We start from the raw sequence: 22,619 nt of genomic DNA on the forward strand, positions 1-22,619 counted from the left end.
GACACGAGCAACGCGATGACCGTCGTAATAATCGTGAATAAAATCGCCAGGAAAAGCAAATACGATCTCAACATCTTCCTATGAGCGTAAAAGACAGCGCACAAAACAAATGACAGTCTAGTGTAGTGCTCTCTTGACCAAAACAAGGGTGGGACTAAGTGTTGGTTAGAGACCGTTAGACTCAGGTTAGAGTCATGTGTTTTCCCCTCTCGGCCCTGTCAGGGTTCCCACACAGCGCCAGATTAGATTAACCTGCCCTCGCGGTGTTACTATGTCAAACCTCATGGTCGATTTGTTACTTCCCCTTTTTTTATAGAGAAGTTTTCGTAGTTATAGCAGTATGTATTGATTCAGATAAAGTGTGTATTGATTGAGCAAAGAAAGCTTATTTTGCGATAACATTTATAAAGTATTGTAGTCCATGCAGTACAAAAAGGAAAACTCTCTCTCTGACTCTCTCTCTCTCTCTCTCTCTCTCTCTGTATATATATATATATATATATATATATATATATATATATATATATATATATATATATATATATATATATATATATATATATATATATATATATATATATATATATATATATATACATACAGTATATATCAGTGGTGAAAATTTTGGCTCGCTTTAGCAAATTTTTTTCATTTCTAAGCTTACTAATCGCCATCGTCGCAACATTTAGCAGTACCAACGTCAGCTAAGGTAAAAGATAGGTCAAGGGCTAGATGATCACCTGGTCTACATTCTCCGCAAAGCTGGTTGAAAACAGGAAAATTTGGCGTCACCCTCTAAAGGCGTAAAAGGTATATTATTATGTCTATATATATATATATATATATATATATATATATATATATATATATATATATATATATATATATATATATGTATATATATAGACATATGTCAATATATATATATATATATATATATATATATATATATATATATATGCATATATATATATATATATATATATATATATATATATATATATATAGCATATGTCGATATTTACATATATATATATATATATATATATATATATATATATATATATATATATATATATATACTGTATATATATATATATATATATATATATATATATATATATATATATATATATATATATATATATATATATATATATGAGCTGTGTATAAATATTCAAATGCATATTTTATACATACGTATATCCATATACAAATGTATATCTATATACACACATACACACACACACGTATATATATATATATATATATATATATATATATATATATATATATATATATATATATATATATATATATATATATCTAATCCTGCATTCTTGATATTTACTTCTTCGACTATCTTTTTCATCAATGCCACACATTTTTTTATTTATTAAAAAAATTACATATACCATTCCCTATTGTGTGAATGCTAGCATTGATAACACCACCACCCCTCTCTCTCTCTCTCTCTCTCTCTCTCTCTCTCTCTCTCTCTCTCTCTCTCTCTCTCTCTCTCTCTCTCTCTCTCTCCAAGCACAGAGAAGCCTTGCAATAGAGCTAAGTTCGTCTCAGTGTTCCATATTCTTGTCCCAAAACACTGACGAGAGATGACTTGGTTGCTATGGTTTCATTCTCAAGACTACCATGACATTGAAGATTCTCTCTCTCTCTCTCTCTCTCTCTCTCTCTCTCTCTCTCTCTCTCTCTCTCTCTCTCTCTCTCTCTCTCTCTCTCTCTCTCTCTCTTTAATTAGGCTGAATCAGAATAATTTCCTTTGTTCTATATTCAGAAAAGTATTTATAGTCCCATCTTATGATCTTATAGACTTGTAGTTGTTAGTCCTTATCTGAAGTAGTTAACCTTAGGATTATTTCGTCTTCGGTCTTTCAGTATTTCGTTTTGATTATAAAATGAAAAAAAAAAACAATGAAAATAAAGTGTGAGGATACATATATTTCAGCAGAAGAAAGTAAAGAAAAAAATCAAATATTAAAGAATTGACAGTGATGGCAAATATCACTTACATCGACAAATAATAAGAAAATTAAGTATCTCTCGATTATTTTCCGTTGCTTATAAATGGTCCATCAATTTTCTTTTTTGCAGCTTTTGTTTATCACTCAATTTTCCTGCTGGCTAACCACTTTTTAAAATGTCTTAACTCCTAAGGTTTTTAATATTTGATCTTCGGTTGAGTTACTCAACATATCGAAAACTTTATTGACAGCTACATTTTACTAGTTTTCACCGGTTTTTTTTTATGGTGAACCGAATATTTATAATTTGGTACTATTAAATTGTAACAGGAGAAAAATGGAAACTATAAATAAACGTTCAAGAAGAAAATATAACCCCCCCCCCCCAGAAAACATAACGCACCGAAGCACCACGGTCAATAACCTTTACCTAATAAGGCTAATAACTTTAGATGCTCTCTCTCTCTCTCTCTCTCTCTCTCTCTCTCTCTCCTCTCTCTCTCTCTCTCTCTCTCTCTCTCTTTAATTAGGCTGAATCAGAATAATTTCCTTTGTTCTATATTCAGAAAAGTATTTATAGTCCCATCTTATGATCTTATAGACTTGTAGTTGTTAGTCCTTATCTGAAGTAGTTAACCTTAGGATTATTTCGTCTTCGGTCTTTCAGTATTTCGTTTTGATTATAAAATGAAAAAAAAAACAATGAAAATAAAGTGTGAGGATACATATATTTCAGCAGAAGAAAGTAAAGAAAAAAATCAAATATTAAAGAATTGACAGTGATGGCAAATATCACTTACATCGACAAATAATAAGAAAATTAAGTATCTCTCGATTATTTTCCGTTGCTTATAAATGGTCCATCAATTTTCTTTTTTGCAGCTTTTGTTTATCACTCAATTTTCCTGCTGGCTAACCACTTTTTAAAATGTCTTAACTCCTAAGGTTTTTAATATTTGATCTTCGGTTGAGTTACTCAACATATCGAAAACTTTATTGACAGCTACATTTTACTAGTTTTCACCGGTTTTTTTTTTATGGTGAACCGAATATTTATAATTTGGTACTATTAAATTGTAACAGGAGAAAAATGGAAACTATAAATAAACGTTCAAGAAGAAAATATAACCCCCCCCCCCCCAGAAAACATAACGCACCGAAGCACCACGGTCAATAACCTTTACCTAATAAGGCTAATAACTTTAGATGCTCTCTCTCTCTCTCTCTCTCTCTCTCTCTCTCTCTCTCTCTCTCTCTCTCTCTCTCTCTCTCTCTCTTCTTTGCACATTTTCCTTCACACAGTATTCAACCTCGAGTCATCAGGATTTGGTTATATCTCTTTTTCCCCCTTAAGTAACAGGGTAATATAAAAAAAAATCTTATAATAATCTTTTATGAAATATAATCTTTTATAGAGGTGGTTTATTCGTAATCTACGGGATTAGGCAATCTCTTTTCCGTTATCATTCGGATTCCTGTCGGGCCTTGAAAACATAAGTCTCTAAGCCGTCCGTCTCTTGATCCCCATAGAATCAATTGACAGGAGTAAGTTCTAGAACCGAATAATCTATCTTTCTAGGACTGACGTTTGTTTGTAGGAAATTACTATTGTGATTTTGTTGGTTGTTCTCTGAAATGCAGTACATAAAGAAAAAAAAAAAGAAAAAAAAAAAAAAAAAAAACAACTCTTGTCATAGTATGGCAAGATGTTGAAGGATAAAATATGCCTGGTGTGAATCTCTGGACTCGTACAAAAACAAATGCAGCCGTTTCTAGTCCAGAGTTTAAACTCGAGCATGTGCCGTGTGACCATTACCTAAAGCCGAAATTACCTTAAAATTACCTTGAAACCATGAAAATTACTTCAAACTAAGGTAATAGCCTTAAAAGTTTAAACTGTATCTACTCCAGTGTACCACAAGGCCTCAGACATGTCAATTCATGTTTGGGGTTTGGCCAGTTTTCATTATCATGCTGGCCAGTGCAGATTGCTGAGGATGGGGGATTTTCATCTGATCGCTCACAGCAAACCAATCTAGTTTGGGTGGTCTTGGCTATTACAGCTTTGCTGATCATGGTGATACACAAACCCTTTCACCACGTTAAGGTATCCCCGTTCAGGAAGGGACTAGAATAGAATATACAAGATAATTTAAAAGTCAACAAATTTAGAATACTATTAAAAAATTGCATGGCTTAGGGTGAAAAACTTTTGCATGTGTTAAACAAATTCTGTTTAAGATACTACCGCTAGAGAGACATTGGGTCCTGTGACTGGCCAGACAGTACTACAGTATATTGGATCCTTCTCTCTGGTTACGGTTTTTTTCCCTTTACCTACACATACACCGAATAGTCTGGCCTATTCTTTACATATTCTCCTCTGTCCTCATACACCTGACAACACTGAGATTATCATTCAATCCTTCTTCACCCAAGGTGTTAACTACTGCACTGTAATTGTTCAGTGACCACTTTCCTCTTGGTAAGGGTATAAGAGGCTATTTAGCTACGGTAAGCATCTCTTCTGAAATAAGGACACTCCAAAATCAAACCATTGTTCTCTAAGTCTTGGGTAGTGCCATAGCCTCTGTACCATGGTCTTCCACTGTCTTGAGTTAGAGTTCTCTAGCTTGAGGTTACACTCGGCACACTATTCTGTATTATTTCTCTTCCACTTGTTTTGTTAAAGTTTTTTTTTTTATATTTTGAATGGTGAAATATTTATTTTTAACGTTACTGTTTTTAAGATATTTTATTTTTTCCTTGTTCCCTTTCCTCACTAAGCTATTTTCCCTGTTGGAGCCCCTGGGCTTATAGCATCCTGCTTTTCCGGCTAGGGTTGTAGCTTAGCAAGTGATAATAATAATAATAATAATAATAATAGTAATAATAAGCAGGTAAGAAATAAGTGAATTAGCAATCCTCTTATCTTTTATCAGACTCACAAATGAAAACACTCCACTTTCCTATAATCTTCATGACATTCTCAGTACTCAAACCGATAATGACAGCCTTGTTAACCCATTTATTGGATGACAGACTAAGCCTTTATGTGAGTCATTACCGGCAATTCTTAATATTAAGTAAAACTGTCCGTTTTTTATTAACAATAGACAGTGGTGTATCCTGACTGGAAATACCTTAAAGTGGTGAAAGGGTTTACGAATCACCATAATCAACAAAGCTGTAATAGCCACGGCCACCCAAACTAGGATGGTCTGCTGTGAGCAATCAGACGAAAATCTCCTACCATCTCCAATCCGCACTGGCCAGCGTACTGATGAAAAGTTGCCATACCACAGTCGCTCATGAATGGCAGAGGCAAGAGACAGTGACATTGTCCTAACAAGCAGGATTATGTCCTAGACTTTAACCATATATCATATGATCAGCGCCCAAGGCCCTTTTCACACAAGCTAAGACTAGGAAGGATGCTGATTACTTAGCAGGTAGACCTATAGGCTCCAAACCCTCCAACATTAGCTCACAAGGTTGGTGAGGTTGCAGACACTAAAGGAACTAACGAGTTCATGCTATCATAGGAGACGTTACCCATAAGGTCACTAAAAATGTATTATTTTTTATATAATGGGATCGTCCATCAATCCATAACCTAAAAAGAAAATACAGCTGAAGAATATTTCCCAGTAATCAGGATATTTAAGAAAACTCACTTTGATGTAAGGGTAGAAAAAAATTTACTTTCTATTGACAATCGTGTCTTTTTTTTTAAATCAAAAGCGTTCATGTGGTTAAGGAGATTCTGCCAGTCTTTATGGCAATCTAATCATATCATTTTGTTTGACTGACCAGACATACAAACACCAAAATTTGGTGTTTCCATAAGTTTCTATTAAAGGTGTCTGGTTTCAGTTCCAGTTCCATCAGAATAGATGCTCACCAGAACGTCAGCCGGGCAAGCCCAACCCCCCATTGTGGTGCCCTACCACAGCAGTAGCCTCCCCAGTAAACAGCTTAAACTCACGGGCCTGGGCGGGGATCGATCTCTTGCCACGCGAATGCGAGGCAAACACATTACCACTGTACTAGCCAGTAACTTTTAAAACTATGTTGATTTGGGAACACCTCTAAAAAGCTATGTTGATTTTAGAACACTTCTAAGAAACTATGTGGATTTGAGTGCACCTATATGAAAGCTATGTTGATTTGAGATCATCTATAAAATGCTATGTTGATTTAAGAGCACCTCTAAATAGCTATGTTGATTTGAGTACACCTATATGAAAGCTATGTTGATTTGAGAGCACCCCTAAAAAGCTATGTTGATTTGAGAGCACCTCATTATGAGTGCATCTCTAAAAATGCTATGTTGATTTGAGATCACTTCTAAAATGCTATGTTGATTTCAGAGCACTTCTAAATAGCTATGTTGATTTGAGTGCAGCTATATGAAAGCTATGTTGATTTGAGAGTATCTATAAAATGCTATGTTGATTTAAGTGAGCTCATCTATAAAACGCTATGTTGATTTGAGAGCACCTCTAAATAGCTATGTTGATTTGAGTGCAGCTGTATGAAAGCTATGTTGATTTGAGAGTATCTATAAAATGCTATGTTGATTTGAGAACATCTATAAAACGCTATGTTGATTTGAGAGCATCTCTAAATAGCTATGTTGATTTGAGTGCAGCTGTATGAAAGCTATGTTGATTTGAGAGTATCAATAAAATGCTATGTTGATTTGAGAACATCTATAAAACGCTATGTTGATTTGAGAGCACCTCTAAATAGCTATGTTGATTTAAGTGCAGCTGTATGAAAGCTATGTTGATTTGAGAGTATCTATAAAATGATATGTTGATTTGAGAGTATCTATAAAATGCTATGTTGATTTGAGAGCAAATATAAAAAGCTATGTTGATTTGAGAGCATCTATAAAACGCTATGTTGATTTGAGAGCATCTATAAAACGCTATGTTGATTTGAGAGCAAATATAAAAAGCTATGTTGATTTGAGAGTATCTATAAAATGCTATGTTGATTTGAGAACATCTATAAAACGCTATGTTGATTTGAGAGCATCTATAAAATGCTATGTTGATTTGAGAACATCTATAAAACGCTATGTTGATTTGAGAGTATCTATAAAATGCTATGTTGATTTGAGAGCATCTATAAAAAGCTATGTTGATTTGAGAGCATCTATAAAACGCTATGTTGATTTGAGAGCATCTATAAAACGCTATGTTGATTTGAGAGCAAATATAAAAAGCTATGTTGATTTGAGAGTATCTATAAAATGCTATGTTGATTTGAGAACATCTATAAAACGCTATGTTGATTTGAGAGCATCTATAAAAAGCTATGTTGATTTGAGAGCATCTATAAAACGCTATGTTGATTTGAGAGCAAATATAAAAAGCTATGTTGATTTGAGAGCATCTATAAAACGCTATGTTGATTTGAGAGCATCTATAAAACGCTATGTTGATTTGAGAGCAAATATAAAAAGCTATGTTGATTTGAGAGTATCTATAAAATGCTATGTTGATTTGAGAACATCTATAAAACGCTATGTTGATTTGAGAGCATCTATAAAAAGCTATGTTGATTTGAGAGCATCTATAAAACGCTATGTTGATTTGAGAGTAAATATAAAAAGGTATGTTGATTTGAGAGCATCTAGAAAACGCTATGTTGATTTGAGAGCATCTATAAAACGCTATGTTGATTTGAGAGCAAATATAAAAAGCTATGTTGATTTGAGAGCATCTATAAAACGCTATGTTGATTTGAGAGCATCTATAAAACGCTATGTTGATTTGAGAGCAAATATAAAAAGCTATGTTGATTTGAGAGCATCTATAAAATGCTATGTTGATTTGAGAACATATATAAAACGCTATGTTGATTTGAGAGCATCTATAAAAGTGCTATGGTTATTTGAGAGCATCTATAAAAGTGCTATGTTGATTTGATAGCATCTTTAAAAAGCTATATTGATTTGAGAGCATCTATAAAACGCTATGTTGATTTGAGAGCATCTATAAAAGTGCTATGGTTATTTGAGAGTATCTATAAAACGCTATGTTGATATGAGTGCATCTCTAAAAATGCTATGGTGATTTGAGAGAAATTCTAAAAGCGAAGTTGATTTGTCATTATAACTTCAAAAATTAGCCAGTATTCATAACAGGTAATTATATTGGTAGAAAAAAAAATAGAGGAAATATTTGATACAATTCTAATATAAGTTTTGTTGATAACTACTGAATTTATTTAGGGAGAGAGAATGGTGAGGCACGATTGATTATTCAAATCTTCTTACTTTACTTACTTTACTTTGACGGCTGCTTTGCCGGTCCCATACAGCAGGGGAACCCCACTCTCTACAAGACCTCCATTATAGTTTTACCTTGTTTATTCATAGTAATTTTACGTTTCATATTACGTATTGCTCATTTACTGTTAAATCGTCACTGTTATATGACTGATGAAATAAGAAAGTCTTCAGTTTTCTCTTGAAAGTCTCAATGTCTTCAATCATTAGGAGGTCTCAGGGGAGCTTGTTATATAGTCTCGGGGCCGCATATTTAAAGGTTCTGGAGCCTACAGTAGACATATATATATAGGTTCAAATAATTTGAAACCATCAATAACTATTCTCGTGTCGACACGATTTGTTGGCTGCGCAGTGTGTAGCAATTCCCTTAAGTATTTTGGACGCCCGGTTCTGATAACTTGGTGGGTTATTGTACATATTTTAAATTAAATTCCTGCTTTTATAGACAGCCAGTGTAAATCAATTAGTATAGGGAAATACGAACTAACAATAGCCTTTCTAATTTGGAATTGCATTATGTTGTTGTTATCATTATTATTATAATTGTTAATAATGATAATAATAATAATAACAATAATGATAATAATAATTATTATTATCATTATTTCTTAATCATCATCATTATTATTATTATTATTATTATTATTTATTTATTTTGCCTCGGCACAGGCCCCCGTTGTTATTAGCAGGGATCATCATGACGTCAGCGGAACTGATTCGCCCTTCCGGGAGACGTCCAATGTCTACGATGGATCTGCTTTTACTGCCGGTGAGAAGTTGTTGTTGTTGTTGGAGTATTATAGCCAACACTTGTTGTTGGCACAAGTAAACCTCTTCAGATTTTATCTCCGAAATTGTTTTCTTTTTTATTATTTCTTTATTTATCAATAGGGTGCAAGTTTTTTTTTTCTACTTTTATCGTTATGCTATTAATCCGTTTTTTTTTTTTCATTTTTGTGCAGTGCTTTTTCTTTTGTGCTCGAGTAATTTTTTTTTTTTTAAATACATTTTTATCCTTATTTGGAATAGTGTTACTGTCCGTTTCTGTAACAGATTCTGCTGCATAATTCTTGAAGTTTATGAATGTATTTTTTTTTCAGTTTTGTTGGTTTTCGCAACCAAGAGTCCATAAACTAGAAAATTTACTTCCATTTAAAGTAATGACTATTGTTCTTAGCACCTCAAATCTACTAAGTGATAATGTAATTCAAATGAGCTCCAGCAGTTTCTTTGTGACTTTAAGTTATCTTTATAGAGTAATTAGAAAATGATATATGCCATGTAATACGTGCTGGTTAGTGACTGCTCAAGTGAGTAAACTTCTGTTGGTCTTTATTTTATAATCCAGACATGGCTGTTCAGAACTTCGTCGGCGACTCCTTCAGAGGAGCTACCTGGGTCGCCCTTCACAACGGCGGAGGCGTTGGATGGTTTGTATTCTATCTATCTATCTATCTATATATCTATATATTCATATATATATATATATATATATATATATATATATATATATATATATATATATATATATATATATATATATACACATATACATATACATATATATATATAAATATAATTATAAATATATATATATATATATATATATATATATATATATATATATATATATATATATATATATATATATATATGTACTTCACTTAAATTTTCTAACACTAAAAATAATATCCTTTATTCTTAATATTCTTATACTTGGTATGGAAACTTACAAGACCAGATATTTCATGTAAAATTTTTCTTATCATCGTTTTTATCATGAAAATAAATAGATCTATAATTCTTTTATTATAATCAATATCGATACCATTATCATTATCAGAGATTTTTCCCAACTTACGGGTAATAAAATGACCATTATGCTTACTCAGGGGTGAGGTCATGAACGGAGGATTTGGTCTTGTGATTGACGGTTCCGAAGATGCACACTACAGGGTCACTCTACTGTTGAACTGGGATGTGTCTAATGGCGTCGCTCGTAGGTAAGTATTGTGAGATTTGGTAAAAATAGACCCGGACTTCTGAACTATGAGTAAGTTACTACTAGATTATCTTAAAGAAAAGGAAGTATACATTTGGCAGACAGTTTTTCACGTCCCCCTGAAAAACCCCCCTTAGAAAAACTACTTTAAGGGCATTGCTATAGTCATCCCTACAGGAAAATCGATTTGATAATCAGTGGACATTAAAAAGAAACTAGATGAGATCATGGCAGGAAACGATAAGCTTTCCGCTTTCTTCACAGACGATTGTCCAGTTGCCATCCAATTGCATACCAAAGTTCTTAATCAGAAAATAGCTATCAGCTAAGATGGAGATAAGAATACACTGTAGGTAGATGTGTTCTATTCAACTCTGGGACCAGTAAAACTTTCTCACATACTTGTTATGCCACGCATGATTGTTTAATTATTCAAAATATGCATAAATCTATACGGGCCGTTAACTCCTGAACATGTTCCCATTGAATAAAACGAAGAATGATAGAAATGAAATATGAAAAATTTGATAAAATTTTACCTAAGGTGAACCACTTTCTTTTCTGTGATGCAGGGCGTGGAGCGGCAACCAGAACGCCCAGGAAACCATTGCCAGAGCAATGGGTCAAGATCCTCGACTCAAGGTCACTGTGCCGAACTATGCAGACGCAAAAATGGTGGCACAGGCACTACAGAAGAGCAAGTAGATAGTCAACAGTGCCATCGAGTTATTAACAAGAGGCTCTTGGCACCATTAATGATTGTCATTCTTTTACTTGTCTTTTACTTTTCTTGTTATATGATCCAGTTCTTTGAGCTATTTTAATTCAAGATATAATCATAAAGGAAATATTATAATTAAGGGCTCGTTTACATAACTTAACACCCTTCTTCCTAAAAGAATGATATTGTTATCCAGAGAGAGAGAGAGAGAGAGAGAGAGAGAGAGAGAGAGAGAGAGAGAGAGAAAGAGAGAGAGAGAGAAGCCTGACTATTCTTAAGATGTATTAACTAAACGCAGGGGTTCTCAACCTTCTCGGCCCATGCACCCCTTTCACCATTTGCAATGATGTCATTTCCCCCCCCCCCACCCCACTTCCCGTCTTTTCCAAAGGTTGTCTCAAAAATTGCATTGCATATAATATGCAAATATCACTAAAAATCCTTTTATTTTCTTTTTTTCAAACTGAATTATACATTTACAGCTTTACATGGATTATTTGTGTAATGGAATATTACAAATAATATGCAAATTGAAAATATTGATGGATATATAAAACTTGAATGAAAGTAAAATAGTTTTTTTTTAATTTATAAGAACTACTTAACAGGCCAAACTGAAGCTGATGCAATTATTTTTATTCAGAAGATTACATTTCATCGATTGACGAAACCTGTGATTTTTTTTTTTTTTTTAGCCAATTCTGGGATACCCGGATGAGTGCTTGAAAGGCCACAACGCAGGTAATTTTCTACCTCTAATCTACTGCGATGCTTCGTTTTAATTTGTAACAGAGTTGAAAAGCCTGACTCACAAAGATATGTCGATACAAACGGAAGCAATACACGGATAGCCATTTCTGCCACTTTTGGGTAGGAATCGCACATCAGAGGCCAAAATTCTGTTATTGATTTCTCATCGAACATATCTCTTACATCCAAATAACTTTTTAACTCCAAAAACTCATCTTAACAATCATGAGGAACTTTTTCTACCGACAGTTTGAATGGAATTCTGACTAAATCCAACTAATCACTAAGTTCGTGAAAATATCGTCTGAATTCATTTTCCAGTGCTGTCAAATGCTACAAAATCTAATTTTTTGCAAATTGTGGAAGTACCTTGTCTTCAACACAAACATCAAGAATGGATGGCAGTTTCTCAAACATGGCTACATTTTCTGCATTTACCCTTTTCTTCTAATTTTCATGCTTGCTCATGAAAGCTTCTAAGGCATCTACGAATTCTATAATGTCTGTATTCCTTCCTTGCATCTGAAGATTCAGTTTCTTCAGTTGCTCAATTATATCAACCAAATAGGCAAGACGCATGATCCATTCCTCATCACACAGCCAGGCAGGAAATTCTGTTTTACCTTGCACTTCAAAAAACAATTTGAGCTCATCTCTTTAGATGAAATACTTGCTCAGTTACATTTCCTCTTGAACGCCAACGAACATTTGTGTGAAAAAGAAGCGAATGATGGGTTGCATCCATATCAGTACATAACTGCTTGAAAAGTCGTGAGTTGAGAGCCCCTCCTTTGACGAAATTTACAATTTTAATTGTTTGATCCAAAACCTAATCTAGCGGAGCAGGAAGTGCTTTTGAGGCTAGTGTCTGACGATGGCTCATACAATAAATGCCTTTCACTTTTGGAGCTCGCTTTTTCACACATACTTGGAATTCTGATTTTGTCCCTAACATAGCTGGTGCTCCTACAATACCCACTGATATTATACCACGAAAGATTTTCTGATTCAAAAAAAGATGAAACCTTCTCCAAAATATCAGAGGCCTTGGTAGAACAAAAGAGAACTCCTCTTTAAATGAACCTGAGTGAACATACCTTGCAAACAGCATCAACTGGGAACATGAGGCCACATCAGTTGATTCATCAAGTTTAATTGAAAATAAGGTAAATGCTAAAGACTTTATCTCCTGCACAACTCGATCCTTGATATTAGCTTCTCAGTTATTTATAGTCCAGGAGTTCCCAACCTTGGAGTTGCCAAGTAATTTTCTTGGGACCTACTTAATTCCCTAGCCATCTGTCTCTTCCTCAGTACCTTTTCCAATCCTAGGATTAATTTGGGTGGTCACTTGTATATTACTGTCTAATCCATTTTTCCTGGGCCACGTGACAGGCCAGTTACGCCAAAGCCTATAATTGCTCTCCTCGACCATAAACTTACTTCTGTCACAATTCACCCCCTGAAAGGCCAAAATTCACCCCTGGGGATAAATTTCACCCCCATTGAGAACCTCTGAACTAAAGATTACCAGTGGCGGACAGGAAAGGTAGGTAAGTAATAGGAATAAATTTGAAGTCTTACCACTGAGCATTAGTGTCACCATTAAGTAACAGAATGCAAAATTATACTGTTTTGTTTCATTAGAAAACAATAACATTGTAAAAAAAAAAAACAACGTTAACTGCATTGAAATAAAAGAAACCTGGGTATAGATATGATAAAATAGAATTATATTCTTAACGACGTACATTCTGGCAGTATAAAGTTGATAAAATATATTTCTTCCTAGTATTAACATGTTTCTGAAACATGTTTCGTAATCTAGTTATCTTAGAAGAAACACTTGTTCACCTGGTCGATTTTGTTATTTCCATTTTTTGAAAAGCAAGTACTCAAATGATTTACCATCTAATTTTTATTCAATTCAATAAAGTTTTTTCTTTTTTTTGGTGCAATTTACATCATGTGTCCAGGACACAGGAATTCCTGCCACACCTCGCTCTGAGGACATACACCTGGTTACACCATTACTGCGCGGCGAGTAACCTAATAGATACTGTAGATAGAGGTGGTAGGTGGGGCTACACGCAGGAAGTCGCCGAGCAGTTAAAATGTCGGGTGTACCACGAATTCATGTGTCCAACACTACGTGTATATACAGTATATATATATATATATATATATATATATATATATATATATATATATATATATATATATATATATATATATATTTATATATATTATATGTATATAAATTTATTTATGTATATATATGTATATATACATATATATATGTATGTATGTATGTATGTATGTATGTATATATACACACATACTGTATATATATATATATATATATATATATATGTATGTATGTATGTATATTATAGATAAGCAGATAGATCGATATAGATATATATATGTACACACAATCGTATTCAAATTCTATGTAAATGAAAAACAACGTATCTCGATTGTAATTAAAGGAAAGAAATGTGAAAAATTCAAAAGATAATGGGATTGTAATTGAGACACTATTCTCAGAGGATAAGGACACACAGCCAGTTCTTTACCTAGTCATTTATTGCTAACAATATTTACAGTATTCGAAATAAAGTATCAAGAAAATGCATTATAAAAAAAAGAACAACACAGCGTGGCATTTTTTTTCGGATGAAGCATGAAGAAAAACAATGGAAGCACGAACAAAAGAAAGAATTTAACTTCATTCTTCAAGGACTCGCAGAAAATATAAGCAACGTATGCAGTAATGGCCTTTATGCTATCTCTTTATCACTGTAGTTATAAAGGTAAAACGAAGCCAGATCTATCATTCTAAAGCGCAAAAACTTCCTTCACTTCATTAACTTCAATAGTGTCATTATCACAAAGTTATCTTTAAAGGTATATGGGGTACTTATCAGTTACCTTACTCTTTCTTTGAAGTGTTCACATTCAAAATTGCTTATCACTAGATCATTGTGTAACACTTATCAGAATAATTATTTACTTTCTTGATTTGCAAATTGTCTTTTTTTTCAAAATTGACTTTTTCTTTTATTTCTGTACTTTTTAACCAACGGAATTTCAAGAGAGGGAAAAGTATGGTCACTGAAATGGAGAATTCGAGTTTTAAACATACAATTGTCTAGACATTTTCTGAGGGAGCAACACCCTTTCTAATATATTGAGCAACATCAGATCAATATTGCTTTCGTGCTGAATTCACTATATCTTGCTTTATCTTCACCATTTTCCAACTGTCTGTGAAATAAACATCCATTAACATTCCTTTTGCGAAAATCATGATCAACAATGATGTTCGAAGTCCTGAAGGAAGTGAAGCGTAAACACGAGATATTATATCCTAGACTTGGTTCCTACCCCAGTTGTCAAATAGGTTTTCCATTTCTCTGAAGGAAGCTGCAATTGAAGAAGAGCACTGGACGTTGTATGACCAGTCACAGACCAGAAGCTGTTGGTTGAAGAGTGTGCCCTCTGGACACAGGAAAGAGGCACTGCGGCGACCCCAGCACACGTGAAACACCTGTAAATAGTATCAAATATATAGTTATTTTAAACATATTTTTACAACATTGATTTGATAGTAGGTTATATATACTGTTAAAAAAAGCCGTAATTTTAATCGGAAATTCTCCGTAAAAATATAATGTTCTCAGCCGTATTCCAGTAAATAGTATCAAACATATAGTTTTTTTAAACTTATTTTTACAACATTGATTTAATAGTAGGTTATATATACTGTTAAAAAACCCGCAATTTTAATCGGAAATTCTCCGTAAAATTATACTGTTCTCAGCCGTATTCCAGTAAATAGTATCAAACATATAGTTTTTTTAAACTTATTTTTACTACATTGATTTAATAGTAGGTTATATATACTGTTAAAAAAAAGCAGTAATTTTAATCGGAAATTCTCCGTAAAAATATACTGTTCTCAGCCGTATTCCAGTAAAATACATGCTACCGTAACTTTCCAATACCTTGTTATTATCTTTTACGGGTTAGTGACCGTAATATCACTCCTTTACGTCAATATATCCTTTTTTAAAACGACAGATTTCTGGCAACATTTATTCCAGGGTTTTACCATTTTTTATGCAAATTTTTAAGTGTATAGTGATGAGGATGATAAAAATAGAATAAAAACCTTCAGACAAACGTCTATTACTAAACTACTCTCACTCGAAGATTCCTTTCTTTTAAAATGCAATGATATTTTCTATGAGATTATTTCGAAGTGCGAAAGCAAATATGTTCTTGTGGAGACTAGTAGATTTCCCTTCCTATAATAATGCGTCTGAACCTAATTCTGCAAAGGGGACCATTTGATAATCCTTTATTTCATCTTGCCGTTGTATGAGAAAATGCGCGATGATGGTCAGAAACATTTGAATATCCCTGTACCGAAAATAACCTGAATTTGCATGTATTAGTACAGTTTTACCAAAATTGGGATATCTATTATCTTTTTTACTTCATGCCATATATTTTTTAGATGATTCATACGAAAAAGTTACTCGAATCTTCCGCAAATTAAGGGTTACTGAAATATTTACCAATGAATATTATTCCTGATTATCATCTTAAGATGCACTTGAACTGCCATGTTAGTTTTTCTCTCGATGGTATTTTTTTTTGTCAATGCATTGTGGGTAAAAGTGCCCGATCGTCATTTGTTTTTGGTTATGAAGTATGGGTACTATAAAAATGTTGAAACCTGATTGGTTGCTTTGTTTCGAGATTATCCAATTAACTGCGCTTTTGGAATTCATACGTCCTAAATAAGTGAGCAAGTAGTTGTTTGTCATAGATTACGTTGCGCAGACGTCCAGAGGTTGTTACTTCTCATATTTTGAGGTTATTTGCCGGTTTCATGGACATTACAATTGAACTCCTGAAGTAGTCAATATGTTTCCGCGTGAACAGACTGATCCCTAACCTTCGGCGTCTGGAACTTTGATTCTATTCAAGGTAAGTGAAGTGGTTAATCAAAAGGTTACGGCAATATTTTTCGATTTACCTCTTTAAGTTTGTTTGATAATTAACAGCGAAATACTAGCCCACGGGGCTAACGCTTGTAGCGAAACATAGTCCACTTACCAAAACATAGAGGCAGTGAGATATTGTAATGTTTAATCGAGAGCGAAGCGAGCATTCGGCAGGGCAAAACACAATAAATAATTAGCTCAAGTAACGAGGTATAATAGGCTAATATTATGATGAAAACTGCTACGAACGACTCAACTCTATAGAAAATGGTTCGGAAGATCACGTTTTCTATGCATCTGGAAGTACAGTATGGCAAACAAAACCTCAAGTGTTTTGACCGCGTTTCATTACAAGCCTACTATTCGATTTTGATTACGATGATTGGTGTGGTTAAATTAGACAGCTTCTCTTATTTTACAAGTGTTTATATTCACCCATCCTAAAACCCTGATTTTCCAGTGTGGAACCCCACTATCGTGTCTCAAAATCTAATTATTTGCGGCAGAAATAAAGGTCAGATTTGTGGAAAACACACTAAGTAAGCTAAAAAACCTAATTTTTATATCGGATATCCGAGTTTGATTTAAACTGTAGTTTTACCAATTCGTGATATAATGCAAACACTAAAAGATGACAATTTAAAGCTAAATTTTTCAATATCCACTTCTCCATTTACAAACAATATATGGATGAGATGTTTAAACATGACATTTATCATATAGAATTATGAAAAAATTTATTTCCCTGGAATAATTCTTGAAAGTAACTAAAAAATTATATCTAAAATGAACACACACTCAAAAATACTAATCAGAAATATCAGTATTGTAGGTGGAAAACATAGCCATTACACAAAATAGGATTACTTTTTAAAACCGTACTTATATTGTGAGAATAAAAATGCTTTGATAACTTTCAAAGATTCCTCAGCTGAAAGAAACAAGCAATTTGTATCAATGGTAATGATCCAGCTTCTACATTTACTGCTCCATCTACAATTTACATTTAACCAATGGAGATTCCCTTACCGTGATAATATCTCACCTGACAATTAGTTTCTGGATCTGCATAGTATCCACCAAAGTCTTTAGAAGCACATTCAAATCCAGTTTTAGGGATAGTACGAAGGGTCGGATAGTCGGGGCCACTACTTGAAGGGAATGTATTAGCATTACTATTGTCTGAGTTAACTAAAGTTCTTGTCTTACCGTCTCTCGGTGGAGGCTGTGACAATTTGCCACTATCAGTGCGTTTGGATTCCTTGTTGGCCTGAAAAAAGTTTGGTGAGCTACTCAGTAAAAACTTGCCATCAAATTTAGGGAAAGGATTATGGGGTTTTGTAGCGGGCACTAGATTTTGACCAGGGTTGAAGAACTTGCCAACAGACAAACTAGACTGCTTTTGTGGACTTGATGGCTGTTTAAAATGAGGTGTTTGGGATTTAGGCAGGACAGGAGCTCCAGGTATTTGTAATCCAGAGGTACCACTGGATGTTACAGACACCGATGGAGACAAAACTGGGAATTTGAAAGGAGACTGAGATTGAGAGTTCTGCGGTTTGATCGTAGGTTTCCTCTGTAGTGAGTTAGGGGTAATAGGTAGAGGAGTAGAAAAGGTTTGAGTTGTTTGGTGTTTCGTGTTTGAATGCAGATTAGGAGAAGAGGCAGGAAATGCTGTGGTATGTTGCTGCTTTGGGAAGGACTGCTTTATATTAGAAAATGTGGGAGAAGGGGTTGGAAGGAATATTGGTGTGGATGAACCAGAAAATGTTTTGGGAATTCTGGTACTAGGTATTGTAGTAGTGGTAATAGTAGTTCCGAAAAAGGATGCTGGGGCTAATGTTGGTTGGCTATGTGAAATAAATGATGCAGGAGGAGGTGATGAGGAAATTGGTCGCGGCAATGGTGGTGAAGTCAAGGGCCTCCAGAATGATTTTCTGGTAGAAACATCATTCTTCGTTGATGAAAACGTGCTCGTTTTCTGAAAAGGTGGTCGAGAAGTTGATATGCGTTTCTGTGTTGCAAGGGAGTTGTGAGGTTTATCATTTTGTCCATAAGACAGATAACTTGATTTTTCAATGACCGCTGTGTTTCTGTTTTGCAAATTTTTGGGCGTATGAGAAGATAGACCTGTGGCACCATTTCTTTGTCCAAATGATGTCTGTTGAGAACCTATAAGATTACTGAATTCAGTTGTTGTCACAGGTTTACTTGTTGAAGACTGAAATGTATCTGTGTCCTCTAGAGATGAATAGGAACTTGTCAGTAAGTTAGCTGAAGAGGATAAGGGAGAGGCTGTAGAGGCTTTTCCTTGGGTTATGGTGTTCTGCAGGTTTTCTGTAACATGTTCAAGATTCTGGAGGCCCGATGCCCTCTCTACAGGCGCAACAACACCAGAAACTTGTGGAGGAAAGTAGATCTTTACTCCTTCAGGAAGAATCGTTGCAAGGGCAGTGCTCGGTGGAGGATCATCTACGTCAACTTGTACAAAATAAGAATAATCTGATGTATCTGTGTTAACCCCATTACCCTGGAAAGGGATTTTGAGGCTCGTTGGTAGTTCCTGGTAGGAACTCTTGAAACGTATTTGACGCTGGTGCTGAAACAGAAATTGCATTTTGGATTTAGAAAGCTCCCGAATAGTTTGCTGTCAGACTTTCAGCTGTTAAAAACTATAGGGGTCTATTAAATATTAATTGTAATAAGAATGAGAATAAGGTTGAAAAAAACATTAATCATGATCATTAGAACAAAATTTACAATAGAAGTAACTAACGTGATAGTGAAGACTGTTTGTGATACAAATAGAAGAGCCAGTATCATAACATACCCTTATATTCTCATCTGTCTTTAAGATACCATCTTGTTCTGATGAATTGTTGACGATAGGCATAGAAAGTGGGGTTTGCTCATCTGTGTAAACATCCATGGCATGGTCTGTCAACTCGCTTTCCCCGGAATCAAAATCTAATGAGTACAAAAGAAGGATTTGGAAAACGAAATAACGCCTTTCTAGATAAAGTACTTCAAATTATAAGATAACTTATTGGGAAAATTTATGATGTTGACAGTAAGGATGGATGTTGCCATATATTGTAGTTTCTCACCTGCATCAGCTGATGCTAGGCTAACAATGGTTAAAACATAAATAACTCGAAGAAACTTCTTCATCTTGGATGGAAGCTTGAAGAAAGCCATGGGACGTAATTTTTCATAAGACGATGATTAGCAGCAATTCTGGGTTCATGGAAGAGGTTGAGGAGCTCTTGGTCTTAGAGTCATCCATCAAGGGAGAGGAGATCTCATCTCACAACGCGTAGAATCCTCAGTCTGTCAAAGAGAGAGAGAGAAGGATCACTTACAAGAGAATGATAAGCCTAAGTTTTGTTAATTTGTCTGAAAGTTATAGTTATCTCACTTACCTTTTAAGTTCTATTGCTAAAGAATACTAAATGACTTGCATTGGAAAATTGAGAAACACACTATCATATGGCAGTCTTTCTAAAGGGTTTTACAATGACTGTTAAACAAGACTCCTAAATTCGAGACTTTTTAAGTTATTGAGAGAACCAGTTGCAGATGAATCCGATGGTAAAGAGCAAATGTATCATGACTCGTTGAACTGAATGAGAGAGAGAGAAAAAAAAAATAAAAAACCCATTGCAAATACACTTTCGAATGAGATTTATGAGGAAAATATCTATGGATGGGAACTATTAAGGAGAACAAGCTCTGATTATCTTATGAATGTCTTTCGGAATGCCTGCTCTTTTGGAATACTTTATCAAAGTCTTGTAATGTATTTAAAGGTAATATATCACAGGGGAATATCAGGTTCTGCTGTTTCAAATGTGTTTATGGACTAAAATATATAATGCAAATATAATTTGGTTATAAATCCATTTTTCACAGTTTATTCAATATCAAACCCATTTGAAACGTTCTGTCAAGTTCATAAAAGTCTAAATTGACCAAGATGCAAAAGGTTGGGAACTATATCAAGCTCCTTTATTTGATAAGAACAAACTTGTGAGTAAAATATCTTCTCATATGAACTTATATGGATACTTATGCATAGATACAAACGTAAAGAAGTGAATGACCCATTTGTCTTTTTTATCATATATGGGCTCTTATCTAATCTGCATCTAACAAGTAGTTAGTTATCAGTATTATCTAAACCCCCAACATTGGATGGCAGTTATGTTTTTATTTATTGTATGTGCGCCTATATGTGTGCGCGTTTGTGTGTCGATATGTGTATGTTTTAGAAAGATTTCTCAAGAAAAGGGGACCAAACTTGATGAGCCTCGCCAGATAAGTTTATCAAGTGTCCTTCTCGAGATAGTTAACTTTTAAGAGAAAGGGGCTCACTGTTGACATACATTTAAAGGTTGGCTCCAAAGTGTGTTACGCTTTCCGTTCCTAGCAAATATTTGGAGGTAATATTACTAGCTCATGTCCCCTCCATTCTTGCAGATGACCAATTACCTCCGTTCTATTTCTCTGCTCAGAGTAATAGAGGTGGAGAACTTATCATACATACACACATACATACATATATACTTATATACATGTATACAGATGTCTATGATGTATATGCAGTATACTTATTTATTTATTTTTAGTACACACACTCATATATATATATATATATATATATATATATATATATGTATATACATATGCATATATATATATGTATATATATATATATATATATATATATATATATATATATATATATATATATATATAAATGTATATATGTATTATGCTGTCCTTGTTAGCAGAACACCACAGGATTTGCAGTGCTTGCTTACCAGAATGCATGAAATATCACACCAGCTTGGGCTGAAGATAAATAGAAGAAAGACAGAGATGACGAGAACGGAGTATGCAATGGAAGATGAAATACCATTGGAAGGAGAAAGGATTAATAAGATAAAATCATTCAAATATTTAGGAACTATGATCTCCAATACAGTATTTAGAATTAGACAATGGCTAGGTTAATAAATATTTGTAAATCCAATCGCCTGAAATTACATATAAAAATCAGACTATAATAGTTTAGTGAGATCGGTGTTACTATATGGACATGCGTCATGGTATGACAATAAAACAATCTCCAATAGATTTAGTAGATTTGAGAACAAAGCCCTCAGGAGGATATTGAGAGTTAAATGTCAGGACAAGATTAGGAATGAAACTATAAGAAAGATTATTTCAGTGCCATATGTGGATGAGATCATGATGAGGGGTAGATGGAGATGGTTTGGGCAAGCTCTCCGCACTCCCCAAGAGAGATTAGGTCACCAAACGTTCAGCTGGGCTCTACAAGGCACTAGAAGAGTTGGAAGACCCGGGCCTACGTGGCTGAAGAATATGAAGTGTGCAGCAGAAGATGATGAATGGAGAAGTATTGAATTAAAAGCTTAAGACAGAGACGACTGGGATAAATCTAACCGAGGCCCTTTGCGTCAATATGCGTAGGAGGAGATGATGATGATGATGACGATGATATATATATATATATATATATATATATATATATATTATATATATATATATATATATATATATATATATATATATATATATATATATATATATATATATATAAATCAGTACAAACGGTGTGATTAGAAACAGCATTATCTAGTAAGTTCTCTCTCTCTCTCTCTCTCTCTCTCTCTCTCTCTCTCTCTCTCTCTCTCTCTCTCTCTCTCTCTCTCTCTCTCTCTCTCTTATATATATATATATATATATATATATATATATATATATATATATATATATATATATATATATATATATAATTTTTGGTTGTAAATAG

At 33.9% G+C, this 22,619-nt stretch overlaps 2 protein-coding genes across 2 annotated transcripts in view; one reads left to right on the forward strand and one right to left on the reverse strand.

The window, feature by feature from the left end:
- Positions 1-11,149, forward strand: part of LOC137616974 (urocanate hydratase-like) — a 56,017-nt gene extending 44,868 nt beyond the window's left edge. Inside the window, exons 12-15 of the mRNA XM_068346839.1 lie at positions 8,959-9,058; positions 9,638-9,719; positions 10,182-10,292; positions 10,864-11,149. Coding sequence (XP_068202940.1) covers positions 8,959-9,058; positions 9,638-9,719; positions 10,182-10,292; positions 10,864-10,996 — 426 coding nt within the window. The 3' untranslated portion in view covers positions 10,997-11,149. The remainder of the gene's footprint in view (positions 1-8,958; positions 9,059-9,637; positions 9,720-10,181; positions 10,293-10,863) is intronic.
- A 3,892-nt stretch (positions 11,150-15,041) lies between these two features.
- Positions 15,042-20,100, reverse strand: LOC137616975 (uncharacterized). The gene is made up of 4 exons (XM_068346841.1): positions 19,888-20,100; positions 19,611-19,747; positions 17,826-19,379; positions 15,042-15,315 (listed from the first exon to the last, which is right to left on the reverse strand). The coding sequence occupies exons 1-4, from the start codon at positions 19,976-19,978 to the stop codon at positions 15,136-15,138; spliced, it is 1,962 nt and encodes a 653-aa protein (XP_068202942.1). The 5' UTR covers positions 19,979-20,100; the 3' UTR covers positions 15,042-15,135.
- Positions 20,101-22,619: the final 2,519 nt, after the last annotated feature.

This window comes from Palaemon carinicauda, chromosome 23 (assembly GCF_036898095.1).
Source record: "Palaemon carinicauda isolate YSFRI2023 chromosome 23, ASM3689809v2, whole genome shotgun sequence".
Taxonomy (NCBI): Eukaryota; Metazoa; Arthropoda; class Malacostraca; order Decapoda; family Palaemonidae; genus Palaemon; species Palaemon carinicauda.